Source organism: Pyxicephalus adspersus, chromosome 2 (assembly GCF_032062135.1).
Source record: "Pyxicephalus adspersus chromosome 2, UCB_Pads_2.0, whole genome shotgun sequence".
NCBI classification, from domain to species: Eukaryota; Metazoa; Chordata; class Amphibia; order Anura; family Pyxicephalidae; genus Pyxicephalus; species Pyxicephalus adspersus.
This window is the reverse complement of record NC_092859.1, coordinates 15,973,471-15,988,696: the sequence shown is the minus strand read 5'-3', so window position 1 is coordinate 15,988,696 and position 15,226 is coordinate 15,973,471. Positions and strand designations below refer to the sequence as shown.

Below are 15,226 nucleotides of genomic sequence, written 5' to 3'. Positions count from 1 at the left end.
GTTTGACACCCCTGTTAGAGTGAACTAGACCCTAGAATAAAGTAAAACCGCACATGCAGAGGTACAATGAGGTACGTGACGCTTTTAGGTTGATCTCAGAATCCAATTTTCAGATTAGATCCATTTTACTGGCTGTCAGGACAAAGGTTTGGGAAATAAGTTCATTTTTATATTAAAATTTCAAAAAAAATGCTCATCCATCCAAGTATACCTTTTTCTGGTTTAAAAAAACTTTTTAAGACATAAGCTGCTATTGCCCACATTGTTTAAAAGGTGTGGGCCACCAGACCAGAACCTTTTAAATGTGAAGGAACCCTTAAAAAAACTTTTGGACCTTATGGATTCCGTGCTATTATTACTATATCCAAGGCTCATAGGATATTAGTGTGGTGGCCAACGGAATAATGCATTGCAATTACATTATTTTGCTTCTGCTGTATTAAATTGGCCTTTATTGTCCACTTTGGCTTGGGAAAGACAATAGTCAGGAACACTTGAGTTGGGATAGGCACATTTTTGCATTGGTAAACCTAATTCCTGGCTTAATGCACAAAAGAATATGGCAGATTTATGCTTGTATGTAGATATATACTTGGGTGAGGGTGAGAGATTTGTAAAGCTTTCCAGCTAAACTCTAGGTGACTATCATGCACCACTTCTTGGCAACATAGCCAGATCCATCTCCACTGCAATTTCAGCAAGTTTTCCTATGAGGTCAATGATAGACATGTTATTGCAGAATGCAACACCTACAATGCACATCATATTAAGTTGAGTGCACATGTTTGTAGAAAGATCTTTTATATGAAATAACTGTACATATCAGATCATTCCAGGTACAATGTCTGGTGTAAGTAGTTGTACACCTTTTAAACTGAAAATCTTTTTGTGATTGTTGCATTTAATTAATTTATTTTTACTTTAAGGGTACAAATAGAAAATGTATGCACCACTGCACACTGTAATTCACATTGTGGGGCCTTTGTTAATTCTGTTGGACAACCAGGCAATGTTAAACAGATACAGTGGAATAGTTTTATGTCAAGGTTAAAAATAAATTTATTAATTCATCTTTCCAATGTTCTAAAGTCAAACTGCAACATGAATAACCTGACCTAACCACTTCTTGATATTACTTCTGTTTAGGGTGAAATTCAGTGTCTTATGTTCAGGAAAAAATCTGTCTTAGATCTGTGTGAATCTTTAAAATTTGGCGGAGGATTACAGGCTCAGGGGGTCACAAATACACAGGAAAACTTTTACAGAGACGTTGGACCATTTCTGCACTGTGGTATGCTTCAGCCGTTTGCAGCAGGCTCAACCATGGTCAGTTGAATGGGAACAGTTGGGACTGCATGCAAACATTGTTGCCTGTGGTTCGGTTCGCCTCTCCTAGTCGCACATCAGCAGTTTGTTGTGCTCCTGGGAGCTGCCCACCTTAGGATTTGACACCATGGGTCAGAAATTACCTTGTAAATTGAGAGGCAACCCTATTTGCATCTAATGATGTCACTAATGTGTTTGATAAATGCCCTTGGTATGCATTGTGGTGTGCAGCTCTGCATTGTAACACTAACAAGGGTAAGGAACATATATAACACATGCGTTTTAGTGTACATTGCCACACTTTGGCAGTATGAAAGAGCTCTCTGTGGTTTATTTATCTGCACAGGTTAAGCCACTGGAACATGCATAAGCCATAATAGTATTCATTAGTTTTGGATTTTTTGTCCAATTTAGTAGACTTCTCTTTACTTACAGTTCTGGAGCTGCTACAGGAAGTGAGAAAAAATCTCTGCAGAAGGGAATTCCCCTCTTCCTCTCTATCTTCTAAATAAGTGTCCTTATTTGAATAATTTCCTTTAGCTCACTAAGTTCTGGAGGCAACTGGGCACCGATATAAAATAAAATGTAGTAATGTCTTCGGTGTCCTTGCTCACCTTACCCAAAAAAATGAAAGCTCCATATACATACTCTTTAGTTGACCTTGTTCTCTCTTTTGGGATTGGATTTCTTTATGCGGGGAGCAGTTTTGGGTAACAAGCATTCTTCCTACTCTTGTTGGGAAATTGAATAATTTGCTGCCATGAGCTAACACATATCTTGCCAGAGCTTGGTTCCTCAGCTGATTGTTGCCAGTCCAAAAGAATCATGGAATACCTAGCTATAAGTTTTCTGACTTTACAAAGTCAATATTTGCATGAGGTTTTAGAGCCCTCTAATGGTGTATCCTGAGTGCAGTCAAATTAGGAGTCCTACTAATTAGGTTCTTCCTACTTTAGTGGACATTTAGAAAGTAAAGGTATTCTTTACATAGTTAAATAAAAAGTAAGGTTAAAAAAAGACATCAAGTCCAACCACAAGCAAAATAAATAAACATACAAGAGAGCTCTAGACAGACATGTATACACATAATTATGTATTGATGATGCATGCTTAATCCAGAGGAAGGCAAAAAACTAATATAACGCTTGGTTCAATATGCTCGAAAACCTTCTTGATTACTAAGGAAGTTGGGTATTCCATGAATCAATAATCCCTGATGTTCTATGCCCTTTAAAAATGTATTACCCGATTATATTCTGTCCATCTAAAAATATATCTAACTTTTTCCCAAACTAGTCTATTGATTGTGCTAAAACTACTAACTATGTGACCAGGAAACGCAGAGAAAAGTTCTAAACTGCATTCTAGTTCCAGTTCAGTGACTTACTTGACTTATTTGTCTGCATTTTGACAGGTGTATCCTTTATTACTACTTTACTACACCCACTGGGAATTTGATTGATCTGTGACCCCAGCAGGGTTTAGTGGTCCCTCTTGTTGACCTCCATGTCAGTACAGGAAAGTGTAATGACATACAGAGAAAATCACCAATGGATAACTTTTTTTAGTTACTTTTTATGCTTAAGGTTCTTGCCTATTCAAGGCCTAATTTGTTTTTTGGCTCATGTTGGGTGGAGTCAACATCAATTTTTTTGGCTGTTTGGTGCCCTATTTAAGGGAGTTAATTTCTTTGGGTGTCACTGAGATAGGGAGTGGTGAGAATTGTCCCAGTGAAGACAGCAATACAATTACAAGAGAAGTTTTAGGGCTAGGTTCAGATGAGCAGTGGGAAAAGACATTTCTGGGTGTCTCCCAGCGCTTGGAACCTTAGTACCCACTGGGCATTCCTAACTACTGCACTGGTTCATATTAAATCAGCCCTACAAACTTGACAGCAGCCAGCAACACAGTGTACTAAACCGTTTTTTACTACCCCAATTCCTATGGGTGGCCATGGAGAGGACATCACATGTAGTGCCTCAACCTTGGCCATAGTTCATGGGCATGATGAAGTGGTAACCATGCCACAACCTCACCACTCATCCTAACTTAGCCCAAACCTTCCAGGAGTTATGGTTTAAAGAAGAGTACAATGGTTAGTGATTTTCAGGAACACCACAATTTATGATTGGGATTCGTCACAGTCGTTGTGCATATAAAAGCTATTTCATTGTGTTATACCTTTGATAGCTGCTATGAAATATCACCGTAACAGTCCATCATAATGAATCATATGATACTGACATTAATCTTTTACATGTTGCATTATATTGGTGTGACGTCATCATTCGCCATTTAACTACAATATATATTTAAAAAGATATTTTACTTATGTGACTTATTTACAGACATAACTGTGGTATATGTGCAAAGTGTTGTCTCTGTTGTATTATGAAACTGTATAGATAGGCTCACAGTATATAGTATATACCATGCTGGGGCTGTATGTGTATAACGGCTTGCATGGGATTGAACTACATTTTATGTGTGATGTTATAACCACATCCTGCTACATGTATTAAAATTGGTTGCTATGTGTTTGTCTGTCTGCAGAAACATGTCACTTATACAGAACTGTGATGCCTTGGCATGGTTTAAAGGTGCCCATACACTCTGGAATGGACAATCATCTACCAAATTGGCAATTACACAACGCTATCTGTCTGATAATTTAAAGTTTTGTTTTTTTATTTTTGGATAAACTTTCTCAGAGAGGATTTTTCTTTACTTTTAGAGGTTTACATTCAAGTCTTGTTGCACCACTGAGACACTGAGACTGAGACTAAATAGAAACTTCCTCATTTGGTACACCAACAAGAAATAATCTAACACTGGTTTTGATCTTTTCTAACTCTAACTAAAATTAGAAAACAAATGCTATATGATATGTATAGCCATTTTTTTAGATATTTATTTTAATAGTCTGGTTAGCCTTCCTGACAGTTTATTTTCTGTGTTTGTGTCCAGGTTATGAGATTTACTTTTCTGCATTTGTTCTCTAGACATTGTCACTGGTCACTGAAGCAAATGGCCTACTCTTGCATACTCTCAACTGTTCTGTTGATAAATCTTTTATTTTTTTTTAACACATTTTGTATTTAAGACAAGGGTAATTACTGGTCATTCCCTTTACACTCTGCATGAGCAACAATGGTCATTCCCATGATCACTCCAAACATTTTTCGTATGGGAGATTCTAGTCATTCCATCACTTCCTTTATGGGGGATAATGATCATACCTACCACTCTTTCTATAGGGGGACTGTTGTTATTCCATCACTTTTTTATCGGGGGACAATGGTCATACTTATCACATTCTTTATAGGTGACTTGGTCATACCTATCACTCTCTTTATAGAGGGACGTGGTTATTCCATCCCTTTCTTTATAGAGGACAATGGTCATCCCCATTATTGACTTTAAAAGAGGACAATGGTTGTTCCCATCACTTTCTTTATGACGGACAATGGTCATTTCCATCACTTTTTGTATGGGGGATACTAGTCATTCCCATCATTTTATAAGGGAAACTTGTCATTTTCATCACTTTATGGGGAACAGTGATCATTCCCATTCCTTATTTTATGGGTGACAAAGATTATCCCTATCACGTTCTTTATGGTGGGCAATATGCATTTTCATCTGTATCTTTATGGAGGACAATAGTCATTCAACTTACTTTTGATGGGTGACAAGGATCATTCAAATTATTTTTTTAAGGGGACAATAGTGACGTCCATCATTTTTTTATGGGTGACAATGACCATATAGTCAGTGACCAAAACAAAAAAAATTGCAATACCCAGTAATTTTGTGCTGTTCAGGCACTTAAAGTTATGTAAGCAGATGTGCCATGTCACCATGTCACCTGCACCTCAGAGGAGTGTATAACGCTCCCTGCACACTATTAAGCTGCAGTTATGCACATGTTTCCGCAGTGCCTTTCATATTGGCACCCCAGCATACCCTAAAAAGCAACACGTGGTGACCTGCAATACAAAAAAAAAGGAAAACAAAAGTTCCACTTGGGGTTTAGATGTACTTTAGATACCTTTAAATATTTTAATGTAATCATTTAATTATATGCAATTGAAACATACAACATTTTTCAAACACTTCTTTATTTTTGGGTTAAATAGAAGAGGAGACGATCAGACTAGTTGGAAATATTTCTTTCATTTTCATTAGCGTGGTATTAGTGTGTTAGGCATAATAAGAGGAAAAAAAGGGAAGAAGCTATACTGTGCAGGCACTTTTATGAAAAGGGCAATCCGTGAGAAGCCAGAAAAATGCTGTAATGATACTAAAATTCTAAATGTCCCATTCATAACAGTGGTGATCAGCTGACAAGATTTTCACTTTTTATAAATGTTTGCCTGTTTGTAAAAAGTGATATTTACTAGTTACTAGTAGTTTAATTATGGTCAGCATAATTATAATGTCTAAATCTAAAGCTCTAAGGAGCCTGCCACTTTCATAGCGGTGATCCACATTGGAAATAGTGGTGGCCAGTGGAATTTGTTTCAAATACTTTTGCCACAGACACCACTTTACAAAAGTAAAATATGCAGCTACAAAAAAAGTACACAAGTCCCCTATACTATTTCTAAATATTGCCATCAGTTACTCCATTCAAGTGAATAAAGTTCTTGATGTTCACTTTGGAGGTATTGTGGTTCATCTGTTCCCCACTTTTAGAAACCTAATGTCATTTAATGTCAATATAATGTCAATATAATAATGGTGGATAAAGAAAATAATGTGTTATTGGCCCCTAATTTACTGAATGAATCAATAAGCTGAAACAAGTCAGTTTATAGGAAGATGTCTTGCTTCCTGTTGAACAATTTGGGACTTCTCCCTGCCTATAGCCATAATTTCTTCATACAGTGTACGTGCACTGAAAGTGCAACATTTGACCTGTTCCCCTTTCTATATTAATAACTAATTCAAAATAATTTTATTTTAAATAATTGAAACACTCCCAGATTTGATTGATAAAATGACTAAACAAAGATAGGACACGTATCATAGATTACTAGTAAACTATGAAGCTCTGTATGAAGCAATACAATTCAGAGACCCACTTCTATTACTTTTCCAGTTACAAAGTTATGTTTGGTTCCTTGTCCAAAGTTTCCAGATCTATGTGATGGGTGGCTCAGTCTCCAATAGGTTTGGCCTTTTATGACAATGGTCACATCTGGCAGGTCAAGTCTACCCACTCAACTATTGAGTGTCCATATAATTCACACCAAAAGCAACACCTTGCAGCCCTCAAGCAGCTGAATCTTTCATCTAGCTAATCAATAGCTTAATAAATATTAAGCAGACCTGGATTTATAGCACAAATATAGATAACAAAGATCCATTAAGATGTTTTGCAGATAATATACACAGGAAAGGTCACATTTAGAAGTTACCTCCAATAGATGGAAAGCTGATGGGAACCATAACAAAATGATATTTCCTTTTTGAAAACCCTGTGTATTGAAAACAGTTGACATTATTAAAATAAACACTATGTATGATCAATTTTCATCATTTGTTACATCTCATCAATTTTATTCTTATATTATTCTGGTTATAAGTAGTGTGGGCAATGGAACAAGATTAAACTTCAAGATCGGGGATCTCTGGGCTTCCCACTACCATTATGGGATTAATATTCTGTATGGGTTTCCTTTGAGTGCTGTAGTTTCTTTATATTATCCAAGATAAGGCTGATAGGTTTACTTGTTATACCTTAAAATAACTCTGCTGTGTGTGTATTTATGGGTGATAGAGATGGTATACTGGAAGTATAAGAAATGATGAAAAAGGTTCAGTTTTTCTGTAAAGAGCCTTAGAGCCTTTTTAGCAGTTTGCACACAAGCAGATAGAAAGGTATATACAATTTTGCCACTAGCCCCATCCATTACATTACATTCAAATCAAGGCTTCCCAATGCTCATCACTTTGTTCTAAGTGGTGAACATCAGTAGGTGCCTTCTCAAAACCTAATTTCTTATTTTGCTTTATGCAGGCCAATATCTTTTAGCAGCCTTCCAGAAGTCAACCTACAACCCCTTGGTATAAGCCCAAGGAACAGAACTATCATTCCCAAAGGCAGTAGCCAAACAAACTAAGTCAACTCATATTGCTCACTTCAAAAACTAAAGGAACACATACGATGGTTTCAGCTTTACTGCTCCCTGTAGAATACACAAATTAAAACTGGAATTAGCAGGAACTTGCATGTCTTTAAGGAAACCAGGAAACATGCCCATGTATGAGTATAAGTAGTTGCTTTGGTCCACCATTATAACTTGTCTTCCATGTTTCTATTGTAGATGTCAATGCTCACAGTGGATCCTCAGAAGGCCGTAAAAGATTTAGTGAAATATTTCGGGATCTGGATGCCCTGGAGATAAGTATCGGCAATGAGTAAGTGCAACCTTGTTTAAGGGTCAGTAAGCCACAACTCATGTTTTTTTTTCAGATTCTGGGGAGGTAAACCTTTGGTAGTTTCATAAATATCCTGCTCAGGCATTGGTGTGACCTCTGAACTCCTAGGAGACAATAGAAATGGAAAAAATAGCTCCTTGCCTATAAAAGCATGGGTCCTAGCATCTACACGTTCACTTATTTATCACCATGGTTTTAATAAAAGCTAGGCAATTCATTCAGCACCAAAAAAAGTTCTACAATGCGGGGCAGACCTAAACTGAGATTAAGGGGTGCTGCACATGTTGGTAGTAGAAGAAAGCCCAGTGGTAAGATCACATAAACTATAGGAAGGGCATGCATGATTCTTTTTTTTCTAAAGTTGCTGACCATCCCAGCCACAGTGCACCCAGCAGATAAATGAATGGTTGACAAAACTTTCCACACCTACATCCTTTCAGGATCAGAGCAGCCAGTTGAATGGCAGATTCCCTTCTCTTCTTTTGCTAATTCCACATAGTACTACAGACTAAGGAGTTGGTGGAAATATTTGACCATACCATAGGAGACTTGCAGCAGTAAGTTATTGATGAGCAAGTCTTTTTCTCTTCTGACACAGAGGAATACAGTGGAATGATAGAAGACGAGGGTAACTCAATTACACTAGATGCAAGGGACAGCAGGCAGGGAGGTGCAAAAGACAGCGAAATTGCAGCAACCAAAGTTCAATATCAAGCAGTCTCTATTAAGGAAGAACCACTCAACTATGCAGTGCTGTTTCATTGTTTGATTGGTGGCAGCTGTTGAGATCTACTCCCTGCTTGGTATTGGCCTCATTTTCCAAGCCCCCAATTCTTTAACAATCAGAACCACCAACCGGGCAGATTTAAATATTGAATTTTCACTAGAAGAGGAACAGATTGCATATTTTGCAATGGGGACATGTGTTCTGGTGAAAGTACTAAAGTTTACTTTTGGTGAGATTACCTTTCACTTACAGCTAAGGCTACGTACACACGTGCAATAATTTTTGTTGGAAAAAAACAACTAACGGTCGATCGTCCGATAATCGTTAACAAAAAGAGTGAACAACGACAGGCCAGCGATGACAATGAACGGGAAATGTCACTGGAAACGAACGACCGTCTTGGAGGATCTGATTGAGCGATGATAGTTCTCTATCTATTGTGTGTACGGTCGTTCAGTGATCATGGATTGTTGTGATACTGTGATACACTTTCTGCGGTACACGTTACTTCCTGCTTCGTTCAAGCGATCGTATCAAGTGTGTGTACATTATTGGTGGATTATATTTGAATGATCGTATCGTTTCAGCATGTACAGAATCGTGCATTATACGAATTCAAAATAATCATGAATAATCCTTGATCTGTCATTAATCATTAAATTTCCAATGATAATTATTGCATGTGCACAGGACAGATTGTAAGGAGCAATTGTTTCAGATAGCAAACTCCAAAAATCCAACCAAGCATATTGGCTTTAAATAGACTAGGGGATGCAAGAAATAGATATGTAAATAATGGAAACTAATGTGCTTGGTTTGTTTTGTATAGAACGGTGGACATGTTCCTGAATGATACTGAAATTACAAACTCTGAGACCCAACAAGATGAAGAAGAAGAGCCTCTGGTGAGATATGCAATATATTAATAGCTTTTATAGTATTGTGGGGTTATTATTGACAATAGGGGGGTTATAAATAAGATATACAGTCTGCCTCAGTGCACCAGTCCTGCCAATGACAGACTTCTTAATTTATTTTATATTTTTCCTTTTAGTTTTTGCATTAGCACAGCAGTATACTACACCCACATATTTGGCAAAAGTAACTATATTTGATGACAAAAACAGCATTTTTCCCCTTCCCTTGACCTAACCCAACCCACTCTCCACCTCCATATATGAATACCTACCTCTATTCAACAGCCACATTTTTGTTGTATGTTTACATTTATATTAGTGCCCAGGACGTAACTGCAAATCATGGGGCCCCCAGTAAAACTTAATGGGTTCCCCTATGTTACCCCCTTTTCCCCCTGTGCTGGCTCATCGATCGGGGGGGTCACATGACAGAGCAGAGGTAATATATTTTGGATTTACAGCTGCGCTATGCTTCTACATACAGGGAGGACCAGAGGAGCAGCAAATACCAGGGGAGTGCATAGAAGTCTAAAGGGCTTTAGTACACAGACAATCACAGTCATAAGATCATTAGGTGGAGTTCATTCAGGGCCAGAAGTCCATTATTGCATGGAAGAATGAGTGGAGAGCCTACTCACATTCAGAACAAAGGACAGCAAAAGAAAAGTGTTGGAATAATATTTTAATTTTTCCAGTTAACATTGGCATGAAAAAAAAATTGTATTCATGTACAATATCAGGTGCGTACATTCACTGAAGGTATTCAAGTTAATATTAAGACAGATTGTTATATTGGTATGAGTAAAAACACTAATAACCCTTGTTACTGCTCTTTTTTATACTTATCCTCCGGTATTATTTCTTTATACAGATTAGCACTCCACTGGAACTAACACGAGCAGCATATGACAAAGATGGGATGGGCGTATCCAGTAAGTTTGCCTAATGCTTAATGCTTGCTTGATCTTCTTGTGTAGCTTTAGTTCTTTCTCCATGTTTCAATGAGTCCTCTAAACCATTTTTCACTGGGTTCCCTTTCTATCTGTTGTTTTTCTGAACATAGAACTTCTGAACTTAGGGATGGTGGAGTTATTCTTAACCTCAACATTTTTATGTTAATTGCCTTCAATTTATTTTTTTATTTATTACTTATTTAGTACTCTTTATTAATATTGAAAATTGAGGGGAAATATGAAGACAGAAAAACTGAAGACAGAGAAGCACTTACTGTAGAGCAGGGGTGTCAAACTCTGGCCCGCGGGCAAAATCTGTCCTGAACCGTCCTTTTTTTTTTGCCACCAAAAGAATTCCGAAATTGAATTATATCTGGCATGCCGCTACTACGGATTGCAGCGAGTGATGCTACTATAATTCCCGGCATCACTCGTGTCCGGGTCCGGGTCTCGTATAGACCAGCGGCCTATATGTGACCCCGCATTGGACTGTTCTAGAGAAGCAAGTAATGCCGGGATTTGAAGTATCGGCATCACTCGCATCTATGAAACAGTCTTTATTGAATTCCAAAATCACTCTGAAAGCGTGTTAAGTATAAACTAACATATTTTCTAAATTCTAACTGCTTAATCTCTCTTTAGTCAGCTCACTAAGCATAACATTTATGGCTATCTATATATGCTTAAACGCTAAATGCAACAGAAACAAACAGCAGGAAAACCTGACTTGTGCCATGATGCCAGCACTAGGTGGCATAATAACTTTTTACAGACATTGGAATAAAATATAAAAAAAATTCTTAGGCCTCTTTCTCCCAATAAAGGCTTGTTCCAGATTGAATGTTAAGCAAAACCTCTTTGTTTCCATATGAAAATGTTTTATAACTAATAAGAAGGAAAAACTTCCTCAATTTTTTCAATAAATTTCAAGTTTGGCCCGCGACTTGGTCTAAGTTCCCAATTTCGGCCCTCTGTGTATTTTAGTTTGACACCCCTGCTGTAGAGTCTCAATACTCTCCAAAGTTTTTTGTATATAAAGCAGGTAGAAGGCCAAGAACTTTATGGATTTGAGTTTTACCAATAGTTCAAATTGGAGATCACAGTGTTTAATCCTAGTGCAACTGGAATGTTTAGGTAGCTGAAAGTTGTACTTACAGTGTAACATCTGTTCACAAAAGCCAGTTCATTGATGGTCCTGGTCCAGTGAATGGAAGAGTTGCATATCAATTTGTCATTCCTTTTCCTGCAGTGCAGAGAAAAATGTGCGTACAACAGTCAGTCAAAATTGAGAACTTGTTTTCTACCATGGGGTATAACATTATTTATGGGTAGTTAAATGGACAGAGACACATTTGTTAAAACCCTGGTAAACTTTTATTATGTAGCTAATCTGATAGATCATTTTATAGCCTAGCTGGAGTTACCAGGGGGTATAAAGAGGTGGCAGGTGCTCTTTACATGCTTACAGGTCTAAAAAAAACTTTCCTACACTGTAAAGACCCAGCCCAGGCAGTGACTGGTGACATGAGAGGTTGGACTTGTGGGCTGAAAGGTTGAAGATGTGCATGTACCTGTCATCAAAGACACAGGGTTGTCAATTGATTAAATTGTTGTTCTGCCTCTTTATGAACTTTTATGTAAAGGTTGATGTGTAGAAGTAGGCTGGGTGAGCCCATTCCAAATAAACATTTGTTCTCCAGCTTTCCTAGGTGACAAAAAAGGCCGACTCCAATTGATGGGCTTTAAGCTAGTAGCAGCTGCTGAGATGAGTTAGAATAATTCTTCTATAGATAGAGAGGAAAATGAGGCACCTGCTACAGATTCACTAAGCTTGAGAATTAGAACTATCATTTTTCAGGGCCATATCCCAAGACAGGTAGGAACTACTTAAGCAGAAAGTGTGAAGTCAAGGTAATTTCTTCTAACACATTGGTCATGGGGTCTGCTTTTGATGAGCTATTCTAACTGTAAAGATTTAGGTTACAAGCAGTATCCTGCTAAGAAATTCAGAGCTGTGATGTCAAATCAATGAATCAGATGAAAGTAGGGGTTTATTATATGCATTTATATTACAGTTTTTTCCTATTGTTTGAAGGGCGGGTATGACAACTGGTCATCATTTTTTAATTTAGGCCGTCACCCCCAATAGCAGTGTTTCTTGACCTTTTAAATTTGGGGGGAACCCCTGAAAAATGTTTCAGGTCTTCAGGGAACCACTTCTATAATTTGTAGATCCACAGCTCACAGTACATAGTGTAGCGGTCAGTATGAAGAATTCCTCTTACATTACTGGCGAGTGTTAGGAATGTCTCCCTTACAGATAGCCAAAAAGGTCATTGTGGACAGTTAGAATGACCTGGGAGGCACAAATTTCTCAAGGAACCCCAACCAATCTCTGGGGAACCCTGGTATAGAAACACTGCTCCAGAGAATACTTTTGATAAACTCCATGCTAAAAACCACAGTCATTGTTGTTAAGAACATCCTCAAAAGAAGTTGAAATCTCATTTCACCTGAGCCGCAGACAAGGAACATTTCTTTTAATGCCCTGTTTTTGTCTACAGTGGAAGACGCAGATGAAATTCTCATCCATACTGAAGGGGGAGTGGAATCTGCCCTGAACTATGCCAAGCGCTGGTGTAAATATATCCGGGAAGTGCTGGGGTATATTGAGAAGAGGCTTAGCTACGGTACAGTCCTTACATTTACCATACAGCTTGGGTTAAAATATAGCATCACATGGAACCATATGCTCTTCTGCATCAGAAATCTTTTATAGTACCTTGTGAGTTGTAGGATGCCTGCAATGTAGCCATGGCATGGGTGGACATGTCTTAAGAAGATAGTTCTATGCGGAAATACAACTTTTTTTCTATTTCTGCAGAACATAAATTAGGCTACAAAAGTTCACTCAATATTTACCCAAACCCAATTTTACCCTCACACTGTATTCATTTAGAAAATGTGTAAATTAACTTTTACACATGATGTATATAGTTTTCTTAATAACTATAATATTAAATCTGTGTGAATTGTGGGTAAAAGTTGGATGAATCTTGAGTAAACACATTTTTTAAATAAACCTAACTATGGAGTCACATGTATTAAAGGCAGACAAATCTAGGCATATCGACATGCTCATGTTCAATTCATCTATAAATTCAACTTGCTTTTAGAATTATTTTTAGGATAGACTTTTGGCTTTAATACAGGCATGCAGGTTTCAGCTTGTCTGGTCTTCCTAGGAAATCACTAAAAATTATTGATAAAAGTAGACATTCTTTCTTTCGAAAATGTTTTTTTAATTTTGACAAAAGTGTCTGAACAGAGTAAAAGAAAGGGCAGAAAAAGTAATTTATAATCGCTGGTAAACTCCCAATAGCAGCTCCGTGGTATTAAGAAAAAAAATACAAAGTTCAACCAACATTAGTCTAATCTTATTGTTGGCAGCCAAATCTGTGACTATACCATCATCACATTGCTTAAAGTGAACAGGTCATGAATCTGAAAAGTTTATGTTGAGATTTGTTGTGCAGGTCATTGTGCAGGTGAAGAATATAATGTGGCATGGGGTCGGAAGAATTGTCCCTTACTTGTATGAAGTCCTCTGCAGTGCTGAAATTCATTCCATTTTTGTTATTATTGAGCATACCAAAAATCATAATCATATAAAACATTATGGAAGTTTTAGCAACATTTAAGACACTGCACCATTTCCAAATAAACTACAGTCTTTATAAAGCCCTGTTCTCCCTTTCATCATTGTCCCCGGCCCACCTCTTTCCTATAATTATGTCTGTGAGCGTTAGTTAGGGGAAGTTAGTTCCTGGTACACAGGCCGAATGTGGGGTGCCCAATCGGCACAATTTCTTCAGAAGCTTTTAGGATGGTCTGCTGTTAAACCAATTTCATAATCTTAAATAGAGACGCTCTCCTATCCATATCACTCATATCCTTTATTCTGTAAAGAAGGATAGCAGACAAGCACAAAATGTTCCGGCCTTAAAATAAAACTTACAAAGTATTTTTAGAACACCAAGTCTGGTTTATTTCTGTGATTATAGACAGATTGGTAAAATAAGAAATGGCTCATTATGCCTCAAAAGGTAACATAGTTTATCCAGTTAATTATTAACCAATAGATATTGAAACTTCCCTTGTATGGTTACAGCAGAAGTTCACTCACTGAACGCCAGACAAACTGCTAACTATACACCTAAAATGTAGATTTGTGAAATGTTTTCTTTCAAAGGGTTTGCAATACAGTGCAGGGGTCTTGTATTCCAGACACCCCTGCAAGACAATATGCCAGTGACCTGATGAAATAATGTGCGGTCCCTGGCTGCTCTAAAAATCCAAATATAATATACTGCTATTCTTTAATCAGTTCACTTTTCAGACTATTCCCCAACTTATCATATTTTTGATGATCTCTGAGAAATTTTACGTATATTTGATTCTGGTTGATTTCGGTCTTCCCTTCACAGTTTTCTTCTTCTCTTTGTTGCAGAATCAGAGTATGCCAAGAACACCATCAGGTTGTGTGAGTCTGCACGGAGTGTACTGGGCCAGCAGGTACAGAGAACATTTGATATTATGCAGGATGGTAGTGGCTCATTTCTCAGCTCCTATAGTTTCTAACAATGGAAATTAGATGATTGGTGATAGCGCAGGGTTGTCTCTTATCAGCATGCTGCAGGGAAGTCAGTCCTATGGCTCTTCTATCAAAGCTAATGTTTCCTGCTGAAAGAAGAGTTCTGGTTCTGATGCAACAAGGATCATAGGATCGTTATGCAGAGATCAATGCTTCCCTGCATGGTGGGGGACGTGGTTTTCTACTCCGACTGTGGCTGCTT

The 15,226-nt window shown here is 37.6% G+C and overlaps 1 protein-coding gene across 2 annotated transcripts in view; it reads left to right on the top strand.

Moving 5' to 3' along the window:
* Positions 1 to 15,226, top strand: part of GMIP (GEM interacting protein) — a 39,160-nt gene that overhangs the window by 2,444 nt on the left and 21,490 nt on the right. For both annotated transcript variants that reach the window (XM_072399674.1, XM_072399675.1), the window contains exons 2-6: positions 7,659 to 7,752; positions 9,330 to 9,405; positions 10,289 to 10,349; positions 12,935 to 13,060; positions 14,881 to 14,945. In XM_072399674.1, the coding sequence (XP_072255775.1) occupies positions 7,659 to 7,752; positions 9,330 to 9,405; positions 10,289 to 10,349; positions 12,935 to 13,060; positions 14,881 to 14,945 (422 nt within the window). The remainder of the gene's footprint in view (positions 1 to 7,658; positions 7,753 to 9,329; positions 9,406 to 10,288; positions 10,350 to 12,934; positions 13,061 to 14,880; positions 14,946 to 15,226) is intronic.